Source organism: Pristiophorus japonicus, chromosome 6, assembly GCF_044704955.1.
Source record: "Pristiophorus japonicus isolate sPriJap1 chromosome 6, sPriJap1.hap1, whole genome shotgun sequence".
Taxonomy (NCBI): domain Eukaryota; kingdom Metazoa; phylum Chordata; class Chondrichthyes; family Pristiophoridae; genus Pristiophorus; species Pristiophorus japonicus.
In genome coordinates this window covers 191,416,055-191,440,704 of record NC_091982.1, presented here as the reverse complement: position 1 = coordinate 191,440,704, position 24,650 = coordinate 191,416,055, and the positions used below count along the sequence as shown (strand labels likewise).

At 44.5% G+C, this 24,650-nt stretch overlaps 1 protein-coding gene across 1 annotated transcript in view; it reads right to left on the bottom strand.

Annotated features, from left to right (window-relative positions):
• The window catches only part of pex5la (peroxisomal biogenesis factor 5-like a), a 302,502-nt gene extending 294,346 nt beyond the window's left edge, over positions 1 to 8,156 (bottom strand). The window contains exon 1 of the mRNA XM_070883494.1: positions 8,097 to 8,156. Coding sequence (XP_070739595.1) covers positions 8,097 to 8,117 — 21 coding nt within the window. The 5' untranslated portion in view covers positions 8,118 to 8,156. The remainder of the gene's footprint in view (positions 1 to 8,096) is intronic.
• Between the last annotated feature and the right edge of the window lie 16,494 nt (positions 8,157 to 24,650).

Here is a 24,650-nt window from a genome sequence, read left to right as displayed (position 1 = left end):
CCTCCCGATTGATCGTGTCAAAGGCCTTTGTGAGATCAAAGAGGGCCATGTACAGAGGCTAGTGCTGCTCCCTGCATTTTTTTTAATTTGACACGCGCTGAAGATCATGTCCATTGTGCCCCGTAGTGGGCGGAATCCACATTGCGACTCTGGGAGGAGCTCTTCAGCCACAGGGAGAAGGCAATTGAGGAGAATTCTTGTGATGACTTTCCCTGTGGCAGACAGCAGGGAAACTCCTCTGTAATTACCACAATTGGACTTGTCACCTTTCTTGAAGATGGACATGATTACAACGTCTCTGAGATCTCCTGGCATGTTCTCCTCCTTCCAAATAAGAGGAATTAGTTCATGGAGTCACGCCAAGAGTGCTTCTCCGCCATGTTTTAATGCTTCGGCGGGGATTCCATCTGCTCCTGAGGCCTTATTGTTCTTTAATTGTAGGATGGCCTTTTCAACCTCATGCTGTGCTGAGATGGTGGCGGGTAGCATGCTGTGGGGTGGAGTCGAGGACACTCACGTCGAAGATAGAGTCTCGGTTAAAGAGATCTTTGGAGTGCTCCTTCCAGTGGGCAGTGACTGCCTCTCTGTTCTTGATGAGTACTTCTCCATTCTTGGCCCTTAGTGGGGTAGGACCTTGGGTATTTGGGTGGTCTTGACTGCGCTGATGAATCCATGCACGTCGTGGTTGTTGGCTAGTTGCTGGATCTCCTGCGTTTTTTCCACCCACTATCTGTTCTTTAGGTCGTGAGTTTTATGTTGGACCTCGGCCTTCAGACATCTATAGTGCTGCTCCCTTGCTCTCAAGTTGTGTTGCTGATTCCAGTTCAAGAATGACTTGCGCCTGCGGCTTATTAGCTCCTGAATCTCCTGGTCATTATCGTCGAATCAGTCTTGATGTTTCCTGGTGGAGTGACCAAGCATCTCTTCGCAGGTGCTAATTATGGAGGTCTTGAGGGCAGACCAGGCACTGTGGACACTCTGTGTCTCCAGTTCACTGGAAGTTGTCAGGTTGGTTGTGAGGCGTAGGCTGAATAGGGTTTTCATAGCAGGGTCTTTGAGTGCTCCAGCATTGATTTTCCTGTGACAGTGTTTCTGTTGTCGCCGCTGTTCTGGGGCTACATTGATGGAAATGAGAGAGCTGATTAGGCGGTGGTCAGTCCAGCATTCGTCAGCTCCAGTCATGGCATGGATGATGCGGACATCCTTGTGGTCCCTTGCTTGAACGATGACGTAGTCTAGCAGATGTCGGTGCTTGGAGTGAGAGTGTTGCCATGAGGCCTTGTACTTGTAACCCCAGCATTACTGACACCCACCAGAGTGAGTGAGTGTAAAGAGGAAGCTCTCCTTTGGTGACTCTATTGTTACTGCTGTTTATTTATTATTCGAGTGCTGCTGCTCCTTACCGAATGAATTGAGGAAATCCGCTATCTTTTTGGTGCTGCTAGTGATAACCTCAATATACTCCCTGTTGGCCCAATCCTGGTGTATATCTCTCTCTGCACTGGATCGCCCTGCACCCCCCTCCCCCACCCCTCCATCCCTCCCCCTCCGAAGCACAATGAGGTCCACCAACCCAACTCCACGTAATTGCTGCAATGATAGGCTTTGCATCACTCTTCCAAAGTGTTGAATAAACCGAGCAACAAGAGTTTCCATTGGTTAAACGTGAAGGAGGGCTGAGCCCTTGGAGCAAAAGAAGAAGCTGATTGGTTAATTAATTGACAAGAGGTTACATCTGGATTTCGATTGGTTTAATTGAAGAAGCAACGAGAAATATGATTGACTTAACTTGGATTCGTGCTATTTTGGCGGACTACTTGAAACTTTCTCAGGGGGCCATGGACACCTCTACTTTGTCCCTACAACAAGCCTTAGTCTCAACTTTAACTTCAGAGGTACATCTCCCACTGCACCAGGGTGACATCACCCCCCTCCCCACCCCACACCCCTCCACATTTCTCACATGAACCAGAAGCCAAACTGAGTGAGATTGCCAATTAGAGGACAATTTTGTGCTGTTGGTTCATGCCCACTATGAACTGGATTGAGATTTCCCAAACTCATTTTGCATAGGGCCCTTATGGTCACCAGACAGGGAGGACTTTTGTTCCATCAGGCTGGACTGCATCTAAATACAGATTCCAAAGTTGAAATATTAGTAGTATTAGGTAGTCCCTCATGTCGAGGATGCCCCGCTTCCACACCAAAAAGGGATGAGTTCACAGGTGTTTCAATAAAGCTCCCTCTACACTGTCCCATCAAACACTTCCAGGGCAGGTACAGCATGGGTTAGATACAGAGTAAATCTCTCTCTACACTGAAAGTTGAAAGACCAGTGTCTAACCAGTTTTTCAACTGTCTATAATTTCAAGAACTACAGGTCCTACAACATTGGTCTATGTAGAATACAAAGAGATGCTTGTACTATTGATTTGCTAATCTATTATTCTTTCATACACACCAGAACCAAAAACAGAAAAGGTTAGCTTTCGTGGCAGTGATAGTTTTATTTAGCATGAACAAAAATTTCTAACTAAACAAACTTATTACTTTAACAGATTTCTGGAAATTTTTAAATATCAGCAATTCATAAGAAATTGCTAGTGATAATTTCGATCATTAGAGAACTACGTATTTGCAACACTGCACAACAAACCAAATGACATTACAATGTAGTCCAATCACAATTGGCTCTCTTTTTCCCACTACAAAGTATTTATATTATGCACATAGGATTAACTCGAAACAGACACATGGACGGCACTATCGCTTACCTGCCCTTCTCCCCCACTTCAAATGTATTATAATGTTAGTTTGTTAGTGCCATTAGGGATTCAGGTTATTCAACATGCAGCAAAGGAACACTGTGGATAGACAAGCTAGATGGACCTGAACAGCCTAAAACTGTTATTATGTTACTATATAATTAAATGTATTCTTTGCAATCGGAAAATCATGCCTCTATGTGTTAATTCTACAATTAACTCAGTAATACTTTACTACAAGCATCCGCTAAAAGCTGTCCAGAATACACATAACTATTAGTAGTCCAGATTTTACATAACATAAGCTGCTAAATGGAATATAGGTTATGGTAGAGGATCACCTTGAAGTCTGCAGAATAAAATGCAACAATAGCCATTCACCTCCACAACATCCTCCAGGCAGTCAGACTCTCTTGCTGAATGAATGCATTTCTGTAGCTCAATAACAACAACTTGCATTTATATTTTGCCTTTAATGTAGTAAAACATCCCAAGCAGTTTTTCAACCTTCTATAATATCAAGAGTCCAACAACATGGGTCTATCTAGAACAGAGATGCATGCTTTGTAGTAGTGCCTCACTAACCTATTATTCTTTCATACACATCATATCATGACTGGTAATATTCCAGCAATAAACATATTTTTGTGAATATGTCGAGAGGTGTCATCCAGCAGTCTGTCTGACAATTGTCAAAACTCTTCATATAAATGACTTGCAGGTTGAAATACCAGCCTCCTTAAGCCATTCAACCAGTCAGCATTACTGCATTTTTTTCATGTACTTATTCTATGCTCCAATTTTATACTAATTAAAAAAAATAAGTATTTAATAGTTCATGATTAATCAATCCTTTAATAAATAAAATACATGAAATATCCAGTGAAATGGCTCAGTAGTTAAATTCACCATCCAAAGAGATACTGAGTCATACAGATCAGCAAAGTAGAATGTTCAGTCCACATGTTTGAGATGTTTGGCATATCTCTTTGCCAAAGTTGCTTACATAAGGTGCTAGATTAATCAATTGGTAATGACTAAGCATGATTTACAGGATTGGACTCAGCTGTCTTGGGAATCAAGGATACCGTTATTTTGCGAGTTGTCCTGCATAAGATGGAGATGGAGATATCCATCATAGGTATCTCAGGAATCTCTGAGACTTGGAATGGTAGGTGCTAAAAAATTTACCTGGAGCCTATTTATGCAAATACATGTTTTCTATAGGTTTATCTTGATTTATTGCAGAAAGGCAGGCAGTTGCTGCTGAAGCTCCTCACCTTCAATTGGTATAATTACTGTTTGATGGGGTTTGGTGTGTATCCATGCTGTCATTAAGAGGATTATGGCAATGCACGCAAACATTTTATTATAGCTGTGCTGATCATCATGTTGATCAGAAGGAGTTTCTGGTACCTGCTTCTATCCGCTCCCGCCACCACCCCAAGCAGGGGCTCAGAAACATGCTTCTCAGTTGCTTAATGACCAAACAATGACTATCCTCCTTGGGGGTGAGTCAACCTAGCTCCAAAGTGACATATGTAGAGATGGGGAAATTGGAACTGAGTCAATCCTTTGTGGCAGAATCAGTAATCGGTTACCTCAGCTAGAAAACTTCACCATACTCCAGGGTGCTCTTGATGATCGACTAGCCATTGGAGACTTTTGTTCTTTTCATTCAGTTCTATACAACCATGCAGGTCAAATACTTAACATGTAGGGTACTAGCTAGACAGCAGCAAAATGCTTACTAGTACTCTGTCCTTTGTTTTAGCTTGCTTAATTCCAAGAGTACTCCCACACGAATTTCTGGGTCCCTAAATCTCGGATTTGGCAACCTATGCCTAAACTATCTGTGCTTTAATAATTGGGATCAGAGTATGCACTTAATATTAGACAATATTACTGAAACGGATCACTCATTTAAAAGATTTGCAACACACTTAGGAATAATGATGGGTTTCTGCACCTGTCAGATGGCCATCTGACCAGAATAAAAAGATAATTTCCTGATCAGTGTTCAGTTAGCTAATCTGAGACATGCTGGCAGTAAGGACCCTAAAAAATGCCACACTGACCCAAGACCAAGGAGGGGAAAACATTAGCCTAGAGCTACCACATCACATTGCTGCACAGTAACCACTGCTGGCAAGTATATGTGTGCGGTCACTGAGTGAAAGCACAATTCCCCCCTCCCCCCCCCAAGCTGAATAGCCTGCTGATGCTCACTGTCTAGGCTCACAAATGAAGAATGGCTAATTGAGTGAGGCAAAGGTCTATTGATAACAATGGAAAGATACAATAGCCGGAGTCAGTACCTTCAGCAAAGGATTGGAGAAAATAAAAAAAATTCTATTCAAACATTTTACAGCATTGTATGGAATTTAGCAGTTTTTCTCAAAGTTCTGGAGGAAGTAATTACATTCCAAAACAGGTCTTATAGAATGTTTATATAAACTAATGGTATTTTGGAGAAATGTTTCAAAAAGTTTCAAGTTTAAGATAAAATGCCAGTAGAGTATTTAAACAGATCTGACATGAAAAGGTAAAAGTACAATAATTGTGTGAAAATTAAAAACTTACAATAAATAAACCAAAGTAACAAAAATGTTTTCCAAAAAGTTTGATTTGTGGAAATAACAGAAATACTCTACTTAAGTCTAATTACAGAACTAGGAGAAAAAAAACAATTTTTTCAGAGGAGACTGCTCATCTTATTTTTGAAGCATGTTGGTAACTCATTTCTTGTTCACTTCAACATCTTTTTGTTCATTGTTGTCCTGTATGTCTTCAAAAAAAATAGGAGTTACAGGGGCAACATTTTAAGGTTTTCAATCACATTTAGATCCATTGCTAATATATTTTAGAACTGACCCTTCCCATTCAGTTTTTATTCCTGAGGACAGGGCCAATGCACTGATTTGGAATGATTGATTGTCTATAAAAAGTGGTGCATTTTTTTAGCAAATGCAATGTTTTGAAGTTGCCCTGACATCACTTTTATGCCAGTAGCTTCTAAGAAATAGTTAAAATTATTTTTTTATCATGCTTGTAACCTTTAGATTTGTCAGTGTGGAAATTGCATAATAATACACTTAACACAAAACCTCATAATGAGTTCCTTAAAACTATAATTTGCATGCCATCCAAATTCTTTCCAGTCACTACTCACACAAATAAAAAAAATCAAATGCCTTAAACCTTTAAGCTACTCCACTTAATGTATTAATGCAGGCTGAACTTTAGACAACTAGAAAAGCAATTGTCAAGCTTGTAGCATTACTTCTGCCTGGATGATATGGATGTACTGGGGGCAATTTTCAATTTGGCTGAGAGTGTAAAACAGGCGATATCGGATCAGCCGGCCCTTATACATTTCTCCTGATTTTCAGAATGAAAATTAAGAGAGATGTATAACGCACAGCTAATCTAATATCGCCTATTTCCAACTAACGCCCAAAGTCAATATTGCCCCACTGTGCTTTTTTTTTGCTGATCCTTAAACTAACAAATACCTTAAGTAATCAAACCAACATATAACTAACAAATCAAAAAGCTCTACAATTCTCAAATTGCCTTTAACTTGTCACATAAATTGTCAAACCAATTGTAACTGTCGCCTTAATAAATGAAACAAAAATTGGGAAAGATCTAAGAAGCTGTTCTGTTAATTTAAGAATTTGAAGTTTATTAAATGTTTCAGACACAAATCCATGAACACCGGGTGTTGGAAGTAGAAATAATGCATTGGCAAACTGATATTTTGCGAAATTGGAATTGACATATATTGTCAGGGTAATAATTTGGGGCTTCTCTATATTGCATCTGAGCTGTGATCAATATGTACTGTAAATAATTACTGCTCTCACCTGGTGTTAGGAGCAAAACGATACATTTCTCAGAACTGTCATCTCTTGCCTAAATGTGCAGACATGCATACATGAACAATATGCAATTTCAAATAGATGTGTAATAATACCTCCACTGAATGGGAAAATTGATTGTGGCAGTGCCAATTTGAACAGCATGCTTGATCCTATATATTTTTGAGAATCTTAGGTGGGAGGAGAGGGTGGACCTAATCATCAACAACAATGGCAATGAAATTCTGACACCCCAGCAATTAAAAAAAGTCATGATGCAGATTTAAACTATTTTTCACAACTCGAATTACACAGTTCCCGAATAGCACCACTTTTCGTGCTGTCAAAGCATGCCATTACAGAAGTTTCGGATTGTCAAACATTCGATGCTTACTGAACAGACTGTATTAAAGTCTGCGAGCCTGTTGCCTCCACTTACAGTGACTGTATCGGCAGCGTTCTGTGACGTTTGCGAACTGGGACTTATCAACGGATTTTGATGTAATGACTAGTGCGGATCATAAGCACATTTATTATGGAATTATAAGACCAATACATGCAATACATAACAAAATTGCGTTTTATGTGCGCACACATAAACTATTGCCTAAATATTAAAAATGCTATGAAGAACCATTATGAAATGTGAGCAAGGGTGAATTTCAAGGTTATAAACTAATTAGATTCGTAGTGACGGAGATGTTTATATTTAGAAACAACATTGTGCGTTCACCAAAGTGTCTAAAAATAATGGACATGAAGATTTCTAATTGAAGCATTGATCACTTCGTTTGTTTGCATACAGCACCCTCTCAGAACTCATGCATCTTTAATATGTGAACCTCGTAATAGTTATTTATTGTTTCAGATATGCATACATCCATGTTATACACGTGGCGATACATTACTGCAATTATAATAAGCAACTTAACACGCACATTTTTAGCTTTCTTCAGCAACTAAGCGCTTGCACTGAACATGTACAAAACGCGGCAGATTCCTTCCTGTCTCCCATCTATCATCCCTTGCCCTTGAATCGACGCGTGTTAGGCATCGTATTTCTGCGTAATACTTAAATGTATGAAAATGTGCATTGGATGGAAAGCTACACTGCAGTTCATGTTAACCTTCTTCATAAACTTGATCGTAATTCCACATTATACTAAAGGTAAGCTATTGTCGTTGGTAAATACACTGCTCGTTCATTTAAACATCGATGATATGCCTGCCCACTCCATCCTGAATTAACAACCGAAAACTTGAGTCTTATTTTAATATAATTCTATAACTATCACAGACAAAAGCCCAGATCACCTTGACAATTATTTTCCTTTTCATTTTGCATGCCATTTACTCGTTTCGCTCTGGTTGCGTTTTGACCATTGAAAGCCAACGTTCATGCTGAGGTTACCTCGAATTTATTTTTTGTATAATTACAGAAACATGTATTCGGCCATGTCTCACTGACCTGCATGTGCCCCTGGTACATCCTGGACGGCTTCTTGACTGCAGGCGAGCTGCACACTTGCTGTCCGGAAGCAGGCGGGCTTGATGTGCGGTGTCGGGCTTTCACAGACAGAGCTTTCCTCTTCAGAGGTGACTGAGAAAGTGACGGGAGCTGTCCCGGCTGCAGGTGCTGAAAGCGCCTCTTGGTGTTGCCGTCAGGTCCTGTCCGTCTCAGCAGTCCCGCGCCGCCCCAGGCTGCCGCCGCCGCCGCCTCACGTGCCCGGGCTCGGGAGCTGTGAGCGCGCGCGTCCCCGCGTGCCCTCCACTCTCCCGCGTGCTCCGCATTCTCCGTCACAATGTCACGGGAAAGTAGCCGCCTGCAGGTCAGCAAGTCGAGACCTCGAAGGCATTGCCTATGAACAGAGAACAAAACATGTTATAGCCAGCTGTTGGATATGAGATCGCTCCACTTTCACTGTGTTTAGCCTCAGTCGTGCCCGGGCTGACCCTGGCAGATTGCATCTTTTATATATACAGAGCACTAAAGTTGTGAGGTGCATGCCAATGAAAATATAAAACAAAATGCATTCTTGTAATTTTAAACGGTTACTGTCACCAAATTGAGAAAGTTAAAGGCAGCATCAGTACCTGCGACAATGGAAAACCATGCTCAAAGTGCTGCCTAATTGGCTGCTGACCAAATTTTGTTTTGTAGTAGATGTTATAACCATGGACAATGAAAACCTTGGAAATGCACATTTCATTTTGCAAGCTATCTATCATCAATAATATATTAATACTTTTATTTATAGTGTGCATTTCCAGTACTTGTAGAAAAGTCATGTCATGCTATTTCCATAATACTTGGGTGACTCTGGCAAGATTTACATTTCCCATATATTTACATTATACTAACCATTTAGTGGTCCCAGATTTGTGTTTATAATGTAGCTGATGTATTGCCCCAGTTAATTTTCTGGCCCTGGGCATGCTGGTTGCCAAATCTCCAGCATGCCCATGACAACCTGGTGGGATGGAAGTCTTGGCTAGGAGTGCCTACAAACTTTAAAGGCAAGTGTATTAGACCTTTATAAGGTTTTTATTCAACTTTCTCCCCATCACTCTCCCCCCACTCAGCTGCATTCATAAGCCTTTGTGCCAGCTGATACTACAGCATTTACTTATTTTGCCTTGAGCAACAGAAGGTTTGTCACGAGGAATCCTTTGAACTGATATGTGTCCACCGCTTGTAGCCTCAGCACTCAAAAGCCTCCCCCCCCCACTTCCCATCACTCTCTTCCAATCACAGCAACACACTTCACTGAACTTCCTTCTACTGCGACTTGCACACTCTGCACCAGCTACAATCTTCATAATCATTTCCCTAATTTCCCCACACCCGTGCCACCTTACATCCACCAGTGACATTAATCTACCCTGACAGGCACATCTTCACAACTTTTCATCAAACTACACACATACACACTTCCTTTCTTTTTGAAGGAGATGCTAGATCCGGCAGGAGGAGGGACACCAAGTATCCATTAGAAGAGGTGGCCATGGAGGCTGAGGACAGGGTGCGTGTTAGGAGCATTGCGAATGGTGAGACTGAAGGATGTGCGCCACAGGGTTTTTAGCCATCTTATCCTCTTCTCTTCTCACTGAAATCCCTTCCTGAACACATCACTCTGCATGACAAAGTGGTGCTGCTTTGAGCTGCTACTCATCTGTCTCTGCCTACCGTTGCCATTAGCTTCTAACCATTGTAACTCTCTTCCTTTTCCAGATCCAGCAGAAGTCTAGGGCCCAGTTGAAGCGAAGAAGAGGAGGACACCACCCCCTTCCCCCACCCCTCCCCCGAGCACACACCATCACACAAGCTTACTCTTGTAGACAGCAGCTAAGAAACTGACACCCCGCATAGTGTAGAGAGTCAGCCAGAGGGATCATAAGTGCACAGGAGAAAGGTCAGGGGGTTTGGAAAGCCCAGGAACCAACTTGCTGGAGAGCGAGCTCACATCCTAGCCATGCTGCAGAGAGGACAGATGCTGACTTCAAGGTCCCATCCTGTAGAAGAACACCGAGGCTGTGTATGACCGACTGCTCAGTGCACTGGACTGCTTACCAGGAAGCCTTTGCACAAAGTCAGAGAGCATGGAGGAGTCCAGTGCAAACTTCTGTGGGGTATTTGAGAAGGGTAGAGAAACAATGCAGTCAACCATAGAACATTTGGTCAGCTCTATGAACACTGCAGTCCCACAGTGATGAAGCCTCTGATGACAGCTTCAATGGAAGCTCAGAATGCTAACAGCTTGACTGGGTTCCAGCATCTCTGAATTACAAAGTGTAAATGAAAGCATGGACAGGAGCTTCCAAAGCATTGCACCACTCCTGCATTCTCTTCTCACACACAACACTGGGAGTGCTGAGATATAGCCCCATGACAATGGCATTGGCTCCATGAGATAGCTGTTCTTTCTAAGTATAAAAACATGCCTGGTTCCCCACCCATGTTGGTGCCAGACAGCTAGTTGGTCCAGACCACCACCAGAGCACAACTCATCAATGAAGTGTTCTCTTCTGTTTAACAGTTTGTCTTCAACACTAGTACCTTACCTCCTTCAAATATCATTCCTTCAATCCAGCACCCATCCTAATACAGAACAATATATTATCTCTCTTTGGTTCTACCTAACAGACAATATAATGTTTATCTGGTTGAATAAGTCAACGGCAACTAAATGCACCTTTTCCTGTATAACTCTAACCACCATGAATAATAAAGTATAACCTAAGTGCACGTTATATTTCATTACAATAAAGTACAACGTGAACACAAGCCAAACAATTCTTTCCAAACATAGTTCTTCCCCTGGGTGCCTTTCTAGCACTATTATAGTGCTTCTCCTAGTACAATCTGAAGGCCAATATTACCAGAAGTGATGCTGCTCATTCTCTTCAAAGGATCATATCACTGAGGTGGCCCTTCTCTTAAGGAAGCTGGCCCCTGGTAGGAAGACGCTGCTAGCTGCATCTCTAGAGCTTGCTTCTGGGTGGCCTGGTGTGGTAAGGTATGGGGGGTGGGGGGGTCAGGGCAGAGCACCAGGCATGTGCTGCTGTCCTAGGAGATGGCAGTATCAGGCAGGTCAACTTCAGCCATTGCCATTCCACTCGGTCCTGGATCTTTGTCCCCATTGATCAGTGGGTTGGCTGATCTAATAGTAGCTATTAGATTCAGAAAGCTATTAGAGGTATCAACATGCTTTGTGGCTGGCACAATCTGGAAATCAGTTTGCAGGGTGTTGTTTCTTCTCCCCTATTGCCACCAGAGCTTCAGTCTGTGCTTCCGTGGAGGTGAAGACTAGCAATTGAGAAATGTGTGGCAAGTGGTTTGGGAGCGCTGAAGTAAGCGATGTGGTGGTATCACCCTGTCAAAGTGAAGGAAGGGGTGTTAGGGCTGTGAATGAAAATAATTGCTGTTAGATGCAATAGGTTGTAGTATTTTAAGATTCCGAGTTAGTGTCCCTTAACCAGAGGGCATGTGAAGGGCCAGTTGTACTGCTGTTAATTTAATGCGAGTTGTTTGCTGATGCTCAGGGTGCTCAACGAAGAAAAGAGAGAGTGTTACCTTACTTGACCAGGTACGTCACTGAACTTTGTGTGGCACAGGTCTTCAGCCATGGAGGGAGCGAGTTGATCAGCTCAGTGGTAGTACCACTTTCCTCCACACAGCACAAGAGATATATTTGGTAGGTTTCCTGCCACGGACACCAGTAGTATGTCTGTCCCCTGCTGTATTTCATCCAGGTGGGCTTGCAGATCTAATTTTGAAAATTTGTGGCGTCTTTTTCTCTGTCAAATTAACTGACTCAGCTGAGCACTGTTCCTTACTCACCAGCGGCTCCGCGGGACTGCTGCTGCAACCTTCAGCCCGAACTGGCTTTTTAAAGGCTGCATTGTAATTTCCATGCACCCCAGCAGATTATTCCCATGTTTAGATGGGTTTTACATCAATCACTGCCCCAAAGGATATGCAAATAAGCAGACACAGCAGATTGGGCACAACTAATTTTTCATTGGTGTAAAAGTGTTGCAACCTGCTGTGTGGCATTTTTAGGCCATTATGTTTGTCACATTTTTTACATGGTGCTTTAGTGAAATGATCTTTCAGTAGTTCACCATATCCTACTTTTATTGCTGTTTCCAAAAGTGCTACCTGCATGAATGGAAATCGATTCCACTCCATCAGTGTCCTTCTGATATGTGACCACCAACACACAATAATGCAGCTCACTGCCCCTTTTCCCGAAGGTCACAATGCATTTGATTTAAAAAATCTAGCATCACCCTATTGTTCAAAAGATTGAATGATCTGTGACAAGAGGTGAATGGACAGATATTGCATCTACAGTGAATGCATATGCTACTGTTGCATGAGGAAAAACTCAGGTGAAGGGCAGCTAGAAGTCAGAGTAGTAGAAGAATCTGGCATAAATCTCTGTGGCAGCGTAAGTCTCTGTGGTGCACTGGGTTACCGCGTTCGGCTGTTAAGGGAAAGGTTGGTGGTTTGAGCCCACCCAGGGACAATGCCTTTGTGTAGGCCTTGTGATGCAATGGTAGGGAGTCTGACTCCAGATCAGAAGGTTGTGTGTTCAAATCACGTGGGGTTACTGTTCTTTCCTAATCTAAAGAAGGACGTTCTTGCTATTGAGGGAGTGCAGCGAAGGTTCACCAGACTGATTCCAGGGATGGCTGGACTGACATATGAGGAGAGACTGGATCAACTGGGCCTTTATACACTGGATTTTAGAAGGATGAGAGGGGATCTCGTAGAAACGTATAAGATTCTGACGGGACGGGACAGGTTAGATGCGGGAAGAATGTTCTCGATGTTGGGGAAGTCCAGAACCAGGGGACAAAGTCTTAGGATAAGGGGTAGGCCATTTAGGACTGAGATGAGGAGAAACTTCTTCACTCAGAGACTTGTTAACCTGTGGAATTCCCTGCCGCAGAGAGTTGTTGATGCCAGTTCATTGGATGTATTCAAGAGGGAGTTAGATATAGCCCTTACGGCTAAAGGGATCAAAGGGTATGGAGAGAACGCGGGAAAGGGGTACTGAGGTGAAGGATCAGCCATGATCTTATTGAGTGGTGGTGCAGGCTCAAAGGGCTGAATGGCCTACTCCTGCACGTATTTTCTATGTTTCTATGTAAGAATCAATAAATCTATCCTGGAATGAATGGTCTTTCTGGAAAGTGGAGCAGGGAGGGGGAAGATGTGCTCGGTGGTAAGTTTACATTGTAGATGGTGGAAAATGATCGAGTGATTGTGCAGGCTAATGTGGTGGAAGTTAAGGAGAAAGAGCATTCTGTGGTTGTTGAGAGGTGGTAGAGGTGGTAGACATTGCAAACATGTAGCAGAACCGCTCTACTGTTTTTATCTTGCCTAACTGTCTGCTGCTCTTGTTTTAGTATTAATGCAATGATTGTTTAGAATCCATTTCTAAGTAAATGAAATGATTTTAAAGGCACCTTCAACAGAATGTATTGCCATTTTGGTATGATGAACATGTACTGCACAATTTTATCTAGGCTACCAGGAGACTCAAAATCCCTCTGACAGTCAATGTACCTGTACGGGATACACATCTTTACCATGTTTCTTGTCAACTGAACATGCATAGATGACTAATGAAATGATTCCATTAAATAATATAATTGTAAAACATGCAATTTGCCAGTGACTTTCTATTACCCACAAACTATAATTAATAATGTAAGTCTACATTGTGAATTCAGTGAACCTGTGCTGTTAACGGGAAGCTTTGCTCATTGCAAGCAGAGGTCAGAAATTGAACTGCAACACTGTAGTACTGATTGACCAAGCCACGCTCCCATCGAGCGGAGCTTACTAATGAGAGTGCAGGATTGCTGAATTTACTCTTATGTGCTATTCCTGTGCTTGTTTTTTGTGCATGTGATCAAGGAGTGTACTTAAATTTTCCTTCTGATTTTTTACAGCAAGGGTTTTCTGCCAAAAGCTTATAGCTAGCTGTTCATTTTCTTGAAAATTTTACCTGAATGCATTTAATGGAAACTGCAAAGTACTGTGAGAATGGGCATGAATGGGCTCAATTTTCAAAATTATTTCAGCAATATAATGATATTATTGGCCTATATTTTGCAGTCAGAGGCGAATGAATGGTACTCGCCGTCCATTACGCTTACAGCTGCCCATGTGGGCTTTTGTGGGGCAACTTACAGTCTTCAGGTGCCCTCTACAGGGGATCTGGGACCTGTGTAAATATGGAAAGCTGCAGCATGTCTCTTCAACCAATCAGATTGAAGAATCCTTAATGAGGCATGCAGAGTCTAAACCAGGAAATGTAAGTTAAAGGTGGAGGAATTCGGGAATGCCCCATTTGGGGCACTAACCTTTGAAAGCTGGAGAAATTAGCACCAGGCACTAATGTTTTTAAGCTTTCTGTAAAGTCGTTAGCGCTTCAGAAAGGAAGTGGAACGCTAAATCAAGCGTACCACTTCCTTTCTGGAGTGCTAAAGGATGCAGGCGGAGCGGTAGTGGTACAGCGCTGCAAAATGGCCCATGCAGCGCTGCCGCGATCCGAGGCTCCTTCCCTCCCTTAAAGGGAAGGGACATCGTTGCAGGCTTTGCATTGGGACGAGTTAGCTGGTCCCCAATGGCATCCGCGATCCAACCCATTCAGTCCCATGAACTGCAGCAGAGTGCAGCCAAAAAGGAATCGGAAAAATTGAAAATATTAATTTGAACATTTTTTCCATTTACCTCAGCAACCTCAGCTTTAACTTTCACCCCTGAAGCACCCAACCTCCTGAACAATGCCTCCTGCAGCTGTCGGTGCTTTTGCCTAGCGATGCCGCAGGGGGCGGAACTGAAATTTAGGTCTGGGGTGCTACCGGGGTGATGCGCACGGCAAGGGCGCCACGATCTCCGGGTGCAGGAGATCATGATGCAGCGTGTTACCACTGCCGCAAGCCTCCCAGATAACTTAGTGGAGTTGTTCATCTCACTGTGCTGATTGTGGAATTCACCTGTTGCAGAAAATTTGAGACCTGGGCTATTTTAACTCCCTGGGCTCATTTTAATTTTACTGGAAGGTTTCCCACCCAATTCGCTGATTCAAAGGAAACCCATCACTTTCGGCGGGGCAGTAGAGGCCTACTTAAAGTTGGAATGCACCCCTTAAAGCGAGATTGCATTCCCTTCTGTCTGATTGCACTGTTGGACTGTTGGAGGAATACATTTCTGTTGGGGCGATAACGAGGCGCCAATTTCTAGGCAAAATTATTTAATTCAATGTAAAATCAGTTAAAGAAAGCAAACCAAAGAGAGGCAATAAAGATGGGATTAAGAGAGAGAGATAAATGAGACAAAGAAAAAGTAAAAACATTTTAATTAAATGTTTAATTTTTTAACATCTCCAACAATAATTAAAACCTGAAGGAATGAGACACCAACTTGTAAAAGTTAAACTTCAGTGCCAGAAATGTTGATTGGTAGTAATGAAGGCTTATCATGCCATTAAAAATTCACTTACACATGAATGGACAAGCCCTATCTTTTTCTGGCATGTCTAATCGGTAACTAGTGAAGTACCGCAACTTTATGCCATTCTTCTGTTACAATACCAAATCTCTCGGTGATGTACCGGTGTAGTGAAGCTTATGGAGGAGCAAGGCTAATTGGACAGTAATTTTGTGAGTTCCATGTTTAACTGTGCATGTGTGGATGCTGGAATTTGCTGTTCGATAGCCTCACCATTATTCCTACTACAAAATCTGGGCCATTGCGTGTGCCATTTCCACAAAATACCATGGCATATCTATTTGTGTTGGTGCAATATTTTTGTTTTTATTTCATTGGAATTAGTTCTTATAACATGAAAGACTACAAAGGCTCTTATTTTAACTCCGAGTGGATTTTGGGTGGGTAGGTAGCGAAGTGATTGTGGAATTCACCTGCTGCAGAAAATTTGAGACCTGGACTATTTTAACTCCCTGGGCTCATTTTAATTTTACTGGAGGGTTTCCCACCCAATTCGTTGATTCAAAGGAAACCCATCAGTTTCGGTAGCGCTGCAGAGGCCTACTTAAAGTGGGAATGCATCTCTTAAAGCAAGGTTGCATTCCCTTCTGTCTGATTGCACTGTTGGACTGTTGGAGGAATACATTTCTGCTGGGTGCTGAAGGATGTGATGGGGGGTAGGGAATTGTTCAGAATGCTGGGGAGAGGGAAAGGACCATGTTGCCATGTGTTATTGTAAGGTGTGGAGAAATGAAGAGCTGTTTCATCCTTGCTTTTCTTGTAAAGTCATTGAAGCATTTCTCAGCAAAAGGACACACTATACCATCTCTCATTCTCATTCCAAACACATATTCATCTCTTCCTTGCTCCATTCACAGCCGCCTCTAGCAGCATTCCTTTCTCAATTGGTAGCCTTTGGAGAATGAATACTTCTCTCATGACTCCTTCTTCATTTCACACTCCAGACACTTGCCACCTGTCCATTCTGCTTGCATCTTGATACTTCTGCTTCTCAGCATGCACACAACAAACAGAAACCTTATACATCTGCACTCTCCTTTATAGGAGACACTCATTAACTTTTATCCACTTTTCTGCAGGAAAAAATGAAGGGCGAGGTCCTCTCCCGGCTCTGCTGAGCAGGACAGAGATGAGGGCTGGAATTTTCTGGAGTCCCTGCGGGTGCGGTCATGGCAGGTCGGGTGGGAAATTTGAAATATGCTGGAGTGGGTTGGGAACTCACTGTCATCTCGTCTCCACATGCCTTTCCCTAGGGCACGTTTGCCGGCGCAGAAGCGACCTGAACGGCAGAGGTGGGCGACTTAATTTAAATCATTAACCGGTACTTGTCAAACCCTTAAGCACCTTTTTAACCCAACCTTTCAAATTTCCCTGGATGACCACAGGAATCACCCAGCTCAGGAACCATGTCTGTCAACCTGAGGTCGGAGTTGAGTGGCCATTGATCCAGCTGATTAGTGAAGAGGCTGCAAGTGTTTCCAGAAAAGTTGCCATCCAGCCTCACCTCATTTGTAGAACCTATAACACCATTGACAGATTGCTTCTCTCATCTCTACTTGACCTGCTATCTATTCCATGGGTGCCTTTTATATTGTCCAACAGCGATAACACCAAACAAATTTTGCAGCATAAAGAGGTTTCGGCTAGTACTGTACACAAAGTAACATTGTTTTCAGGCAGGAATGCATATGGCAGAATGTACACGCCGGCAGCTGCACGACCTCAGATGACCCAGAGTCCGCCATCAATCGTTAATGTGAGGCAGTTAACACCTTGTTGGCGCTGCGGAGGTGATCATCGAGCCCATCAATGCTGCTTCAAACACTATGCGTGCAAAGGCTGAGGAACAATGGGACACCTCCAACGAATGTGCAGCCGAGCTGCAAACCCTGCAAACCACCACGTTGCAGAGGAAGATTGATCCATGGTGGATCAGGCTGAACTAGAGACTCGAACTAAGGAGGCAGAAGTGTACAGGGTACACACCTTCACCACGAAATGTCCACCGATCATATTAAAAGTTGAACTGAACAGAATTCCAGTATCCATGGAACTGGACACGGGTGTGAGTCAGTCTATCATGATCAAAAAGGCCTTCAACAGGCTGTGGTGCAACAAAGCACATAGGCCCAAGCTGATCCCTATTCATACCAAGCTAAGAACTTACACCAAAGAGCTGATCCCTGTTATTTGCAGCGCAGAAGTTAAAGTCTCCTATGATGGAGCAGTGCATGAACTCCCACTATGGATTGTACCAGGAGATGGCCCCACACTGCTGAAAAATCACTGGAACTGGGTCGACATCCGAGCGCTCTCATCCGTCGACGATGCCTCATGTGCCCAGGTTGAGCAAGTTCCCGTCGTTGTTTGAGCCAGGCATTGGAAGCTTCTTGGGGGCGAAGGTGCAGATCCATTTGGTTTCTGGTACACAGCCCATCCACCACTAGGTATCATATATGATGAGAGAGAAAGTGGAAATTGAGCTGGACAGGCTGCAATGAGAGGGCATCATCGCGCCGGTGGAGTTCAGCGAGTGAGCCAGTAGATTGTCCTGGTTCTCAAAGGCGGCGGCACAGTCAGAATTTGTGGGGACTATAAAGTAACGATTAACCGTTTTTCGCTACAGGACCAGTACCCGCTACCCAAGGCAGATGACCTATTTTTGCGAACCTGGCTAGAGGAAAGACGTTCACCAAGTTGGACCTGACCTTGGCCTACATGACGCAGGAGCTGGAGGAATCTTCGAAAGGCCTCACCTGCATCAACACACACAAAGATCTGTTCATCTACAACAGATGCCTGTTTGGGATTCGATCGGCCGCGGCAATTTTCCAAAGGAACATGGAGAGCCTGCTAAAGTCAGTTCCACACACCGTGGTTTTCCAGGACGACATACTGGTCACAGGTCGGGACACCATCGAACACTTGCAGAACCTGGAAGAAGTTCTAAGTCGGCTAGATCGCATGGGATTCAGGTTGAAACGCTTGAAGTGTGTTTTCCTGGTGCCAGAGGTCGAGTTCTTAGGGAGAAGAATCGTAGCAGACGGCATCAATCCCACCGATGCCAAGACGGAGGCCATCAAGAATGTGCTGAGACCACAGAACGTGACGGAGCTGCGGTCGTTCAACTATTTCGGTAATTTCCTACCCGGGTTAAGCACCTTGCTAGAACCCCTACATGTGCTACTATGCAAGGGAGACGGCTGGATATGGGGGAAATCACAAGAGGCTGCTTTTGAGAAAGCCAGAAATCTATTATGTTCCAACAAACTGCTTGTTCTATATAACTCATGTAAACGATTAGTGCTAGCTTGCGATGCGTCGTCAAACTGGTTGGGTGTGTGTTACAACAAGCTAATGAATCGGGAACATTGCAACCTGTCGCCTATGCGTCCAGGAGTTTGTCCAACGGCTTACAACATGATCGAAAAAAAAGCTCTGGCATGCGTTTATGGGGTGAAAAAAATGCACCAGTATCTGTTTGGTTTCAAGTTTGAGCTAGAAACTAACCATAAGCCGCTCATATCGCTATTCTCAGAGAGCAAAGGGATTAATACCAATGTCTCTGCCCACATCCAAAGATGGGCGCTCATGCTGTCTGCCTACAGCTATGTAATCCGCCACAGACCGGGCACAGAGAACTGCGCTGATGCTCTCAGTCGGCTACCATTGCCCATCACCGGGGTGGAAATGGCACAGCCTGCAGACATGCTCTTGGTGATGGATGCATTTGAAAATGAAAAGTCACCCATTACGGCTTGCCAGATCAGGACCTGAACCAGCCAGGATCCTTTACTGTCCCTGGTAAAAAGCTGTGTTCTCCATGGGAGCTGGTCCAGCATCCTAGCGGAGATGCATGAAGAGATCAAGCCGTTCCAGCAGCGCAAAGACGAAATGTCCATACAGGCGGACTGTCTTTTGTGGGGTAATCGCGTGGTTTTGCCTAAGAAAGGCAGGGAAACGTTCATACGCGACCTACACAGTACCCACCCAGGCATTGTAATGATGAAAGCTGTAGCCAGGTCCCATGTGTGGTGGCCCGGCATCGACTCAGACTTTAAGTCATGCGTGCGCCAATGCAACACTTGCTCTCAACTGAGCAATGCACCCAGGGAGGCACCACTAAGCTTGTGGTCATGGCCCTCCAAACCGTGGTCTAGGATCCACGTTGACTTCGCTGGCCCATTTCTAGGCAAAATGTTTTTGGTTGTTGTGGATGCTTATTCAAAATGGATTGAGTGTGTAATAATGTTTGTAAGCACATCCACTGCCACCATCAAAAGCCTACGAGCCATGTTTGCCACGCACGGCCTGCCTGATGTCCTTGTCAGTGACAATGGGCCGTGCTTCTCCAGCGCTGAATTCAAGGAATTCATGACCCGCAATGAGATCAAGCATGTCACATCTGCCCCGTTCAAGCCTGCATCCAATGGCCAGGCAGAACGGGCAGTCTAAACCATCAAACAAAGCTTGAAACGTGTGTCAGAAGGCTCCGTGCAGACCCGCCTGTCCCGAGTCCTGCTCAGCTACCACACCAGGCCCCACTCGCTCACCTGGGTTCCCGCAGCCGAGCTGCTCATGAAAAGGGCACTCAAAACAAGGCTCTCTCTTGTCCACCCTGATCTCCATGATCACTTCGAGCGCAGGCGGCATCAAAAAGCATGTACCATGATTGCGCAAACTTGTCACGTGACATCGAAGTCAATGACCCTGTATTTGTACTCAACTATGGACATGGTCCCAAATGGCTTGCTGGCACTGTCATAGCCAAAGAAGGGAGTTGGGTGTTTCAGGTCAAACTGGCTAATGGACTAACTTGCAGAAAGCATTTGGACCAAACCAAATTGCGATTCACAAATAGCCACGAGCAACCCGAAGAGGATACCACCAACTTTGACCCTCTAACACACACACAAGTGGCAACCGACATCATGGTTGACCACAAAGTTGAACTCACCATCCCCAGCAGTCTGGCAAGGCCAGCTATCTAGCAGCCCAGCGAAGAATCAACCAACTCACCCACACTGCATTTGTACTGAGACGATTGGCAAGGGAGAGAAAAGCCCCAGATCGTCTCACCCTGTAAATAAGTGTACTATTGACTTTGGGAGGGAGTGATGTTATGTATGTAACCCTAAGCAACCTGTATCATACCACCACCAGAGGGCCTACCTGTTGGAGTCTCAAGGGTTCCCAGCATCCCTTTGGAGCTCTGTATATAAGCAGGCCTCCCATGCTGTACCAACACTCAGGAGTTTAAATAAAGTAGCTAAGGTCACACTTACTCATTGTGTACAGTACTCGGTTGCATCACTTTATTATGAGCGTTACAATAGGCATGCTCAAAATGCGCTTCAGATGCCTTGACAGATCTGGAGGAGTCCTTCAGTACACACCAGCCAGGGTCTTCAGAATCATTGTGGTCTGCTGCGCCCTGCACAACATAGTGCAGCAATGAGGATTAGCGCTGCATGAGAATAAAGGCATGGAACGCACAGCCTTTTTAGAGGAGGAGGAAGAACAGGAGGAAGCTACGGTCCAGAAACCACCAACACCCAAGCACCTTGCTGCCCGGGAGGCCAAGGATGGCCTCATCATGGTCAGATTTATTTAACTTTACACAGTACACCCAAATGGCTGCCACATGCTGCACCAGGTTGACACCACCCCACAGCAACACCATAAAGATTCCCTACAATGACCAAGCCATTCCTTTCACACTGACCGCCATTGCTGGTGGTACCGTTATGTCTTACCATTCACTGCAACTCACTAAGCCATTTCCAAAGGTGCACACAAATTTGTCCAAGACCGGAAAGTGGTGAAAATAAAGATTTTTATGTTTGACAGCACATAAACAGAAACTGTGGCTTCATCAGAGGTAGAGGCAACCTGTTAACTTCCCTGCTGTGACTGCTTAGATGCTTTTGGCGGATGTCCTCTGGGTTTTGGAGCCTGTGAGGGCCCCGCCAAAGTCTGTTCCTCCTGCGACTGTGCAGGGGCAGACTCGGCCATCGCTATCTGATGAGGCATCTGGGGCTCTGGCTGAGGGGGTGGCAATGGGAGAAAGGTATGAGCGCTTTGAGAGGAGCCCCACTACCATGTCCCCTCTCACCATCATTCCTCTCATGGGCCACCTGCACTTCCCTGCTAGCAAGGAGCTGGAGAGCACCTTGCTGCACATCAGTGGGGCTATGAGGACCCACGTCTATGCTGACATCCCTCCTAGAAAGGAGGTGTCTGCCACCCCTCCTCCATAGATAGCATTTGCTCCTGTGAGTGGCACATTAGCTGCTCCATGCAGGTGGCCATCCTTTCCATGGAAGAGCCTACAGTTGCCATCACCTGCAACATGGTGGTGCTCATATTGGAGATGGACTCCTCCATTCTCTACACATTTGGAGATATTGCGCTCGCAAAACCTGTCAAAGCCTCCTGCACTTCTTGCTGCACCGCCAGGAACGCCCTCTTATTGGATGGCCCCCGAGGCTCAGCTTCTGCATGAAGCTGATCAGAGCTGGGAATGCCCTGCGTCATCCAGTGAGTTGATTCCACTGCTGTCCCTGTCTCCACCATCTGCTCTTGCTCACTTGTAACTTGTGACACACCAGGTGACAGCACTACTCTATCTCGCGGGGCACTCACTGAGGTGTGCGTGTGTCTGGTGACAGCATGCCCTCAGAGGCTGTAGGTTCCTCTGAAGAGTCATCTTCCTCTACCGCCTGGACAATGGGGGGCTCTTGAAACAGTAAAGAAATGAGTTAGATATGTCATATGTCATATGAAGAATGGATACAGATACCATTAAGCACATGATAACCATTCAATGGCTGCTGACATCAATCCCCATATGAGTAACTGATAGCTGTATGATATGTAATTCTGTCACCGGGTTGCTGAGATGTCCCCCTCTTCTCTCCCTCTCCTTTTTGTGGGCTCTCTTTTCCTGTAAGGAAGGAAAGAAACAAAGGTTGAGTGAGACTGAGGGAATGAATATAAGGAATGGATGAGTTACATCTTTAAAGGGAGACTATGATGGAGTGGGGTGCCGACACCAAGTGGTCTTCTTGTATGCTGTTAGTTGGTATGATTGCATTAGGATGAGGGTGAGTGTGAGGGGTGGCTAGTCAGATGGGGATGTGATAATGTAAATAGAGAAGGATGGGTGGATATGCAAGGTATGTTGGTGTGGGTAAGGAAGTGCAGGAGTAAGGTTAGGAAGGCAGAGTGATGGGGATGTGATGAGAGGCATAGATAGATGAAGGTGAATGTGACTTTGTACTCAGCTTTTCCGCTCTAATGAAATAATTGAAACATTCCGGCACTGCACCCAGATCCTCCTGAACACATCCCTGCTGTTCACCTCCTCTGCAATTTGGAGCCAGCCTTTTTTTGTCCCCTGGGGAAGTCTCTTCTGCCCAGTCTACCTTGGAGAGTGTGGCAACATCCAGGGATGCTACAGCTGGGCTCTCACATTAGGACTCAAAGATCACAACCTTTGCGGCTTTGGTGGAAATTCAAGCAGCTGCCATTCAGTTTCTAGGCTCCATTTTGTAGAGACAGATTTCCACCTTGGAGAGATTGGTGCACAGAGGCTTTCAAGGAGTCTCTTCTGCAATTCATTGAAAGTGCTGAGGTGCAGCCTCAGGAGAGTGGCAGTGGCACAGCGGAAGTGGCACAAGTTGCCCTCTCCCAGGGTGTCACATTTCAGGTATCTCGCATTTTCCTCTTTGACTCCTAGAATCCATTGCTGTCGGTGATTGTTCAGGCCCTACCAGCTAAATAAATAGGAATGCTGGACGTCAAGGAGCAACAGGCTTCTCTGATGTCCAGCATTGCAAAGATGCAAATGTTAGGAAATACATCAGAGAGCTTATTTCTCTCAATCACAACTTCTTTTCATATGCCTACCCGTATATGGTCAGGTGTATTTTAAATTGCTGTCCTCATGTAACAGAAAATAGGGGGAGGGGATTGTAGTGAATTGTAGGAGGTTGCAATCCAGGCTGATATTTTTGCCCAGAGCTGTGACTTTAGTAGTTGAAGGCATTTCCCAGGACGCAAAGGTTGCTTTTAGTTAATCCTACTGACAAATTGGGCCCAACATTCAGGGTGCACTGCTCCACCAGTAGAAGTGCAGCAAGGTGAGACTCCTGTTTGGTCATGGAGATCAACGCAGACTGTATCTCAAATCATGAGGGGTCATTATTAAAATCAGGGTCATCAGTACAATCAGGGTGAGCAGCATGGTGGAAAAACACCTACCCCAATGTGCTGGCAGAAGTCAGAGCAGTAGCTAGTCTCTAAGATCAATTATCTTTGTCTTGGGCAGGACTGGGGCCTTTCCAAGGGCTCGCAATAGAACTTACATGCCCTCAGCTTGAGACAGTTCTGTTGGTCCTAACAAGGACAGAATGGGTGAAATTACCAGGATACCCAGAAACTTTCCCAGAAATTTCCCTAAAGCAGAGCTGTTACGTGGAGTAGGAAACTCAACTATTTCCCAATGAAATTTCTTCCAATCCAGAAATTTCATTTCAAATCCTTTTTTCTTTTCAATCTTGAACAATAATTAATTGTTATTCAAAAGAATTTTAAGAAACACTAGTGGTTAAATTTCAAAAGCTATGTGCAGGTAAAGCTCACATTATGCCTGATGTGACCTGGTGTACAGGCCTGTCAAAGGGTGGATCTGGGCGCCACCTGGTGGTCCAGGCCAGAACTGTGTCCTAGAACCTTGCAGAGGAATGTTTTTTTTAAAAATAGCTTAACTGCAGTTCCCTGACAATAGAGGCTGCTGGGAGCAATTTCCATTGGTTTCTGGGAAGACCGCACCCCTACAACCCTCCCCACCAACCTGGCCTGTTTCCTATGGTTTGTTCCCTAGACGCACCCCTGTGGTTTTATCAGGTTAATTGCTGCTGATCATGCACTGTGTACTTCTGAACATCAGAAATGGGGATCTTTTGATTTAGGAGTCTCCAGCACCGG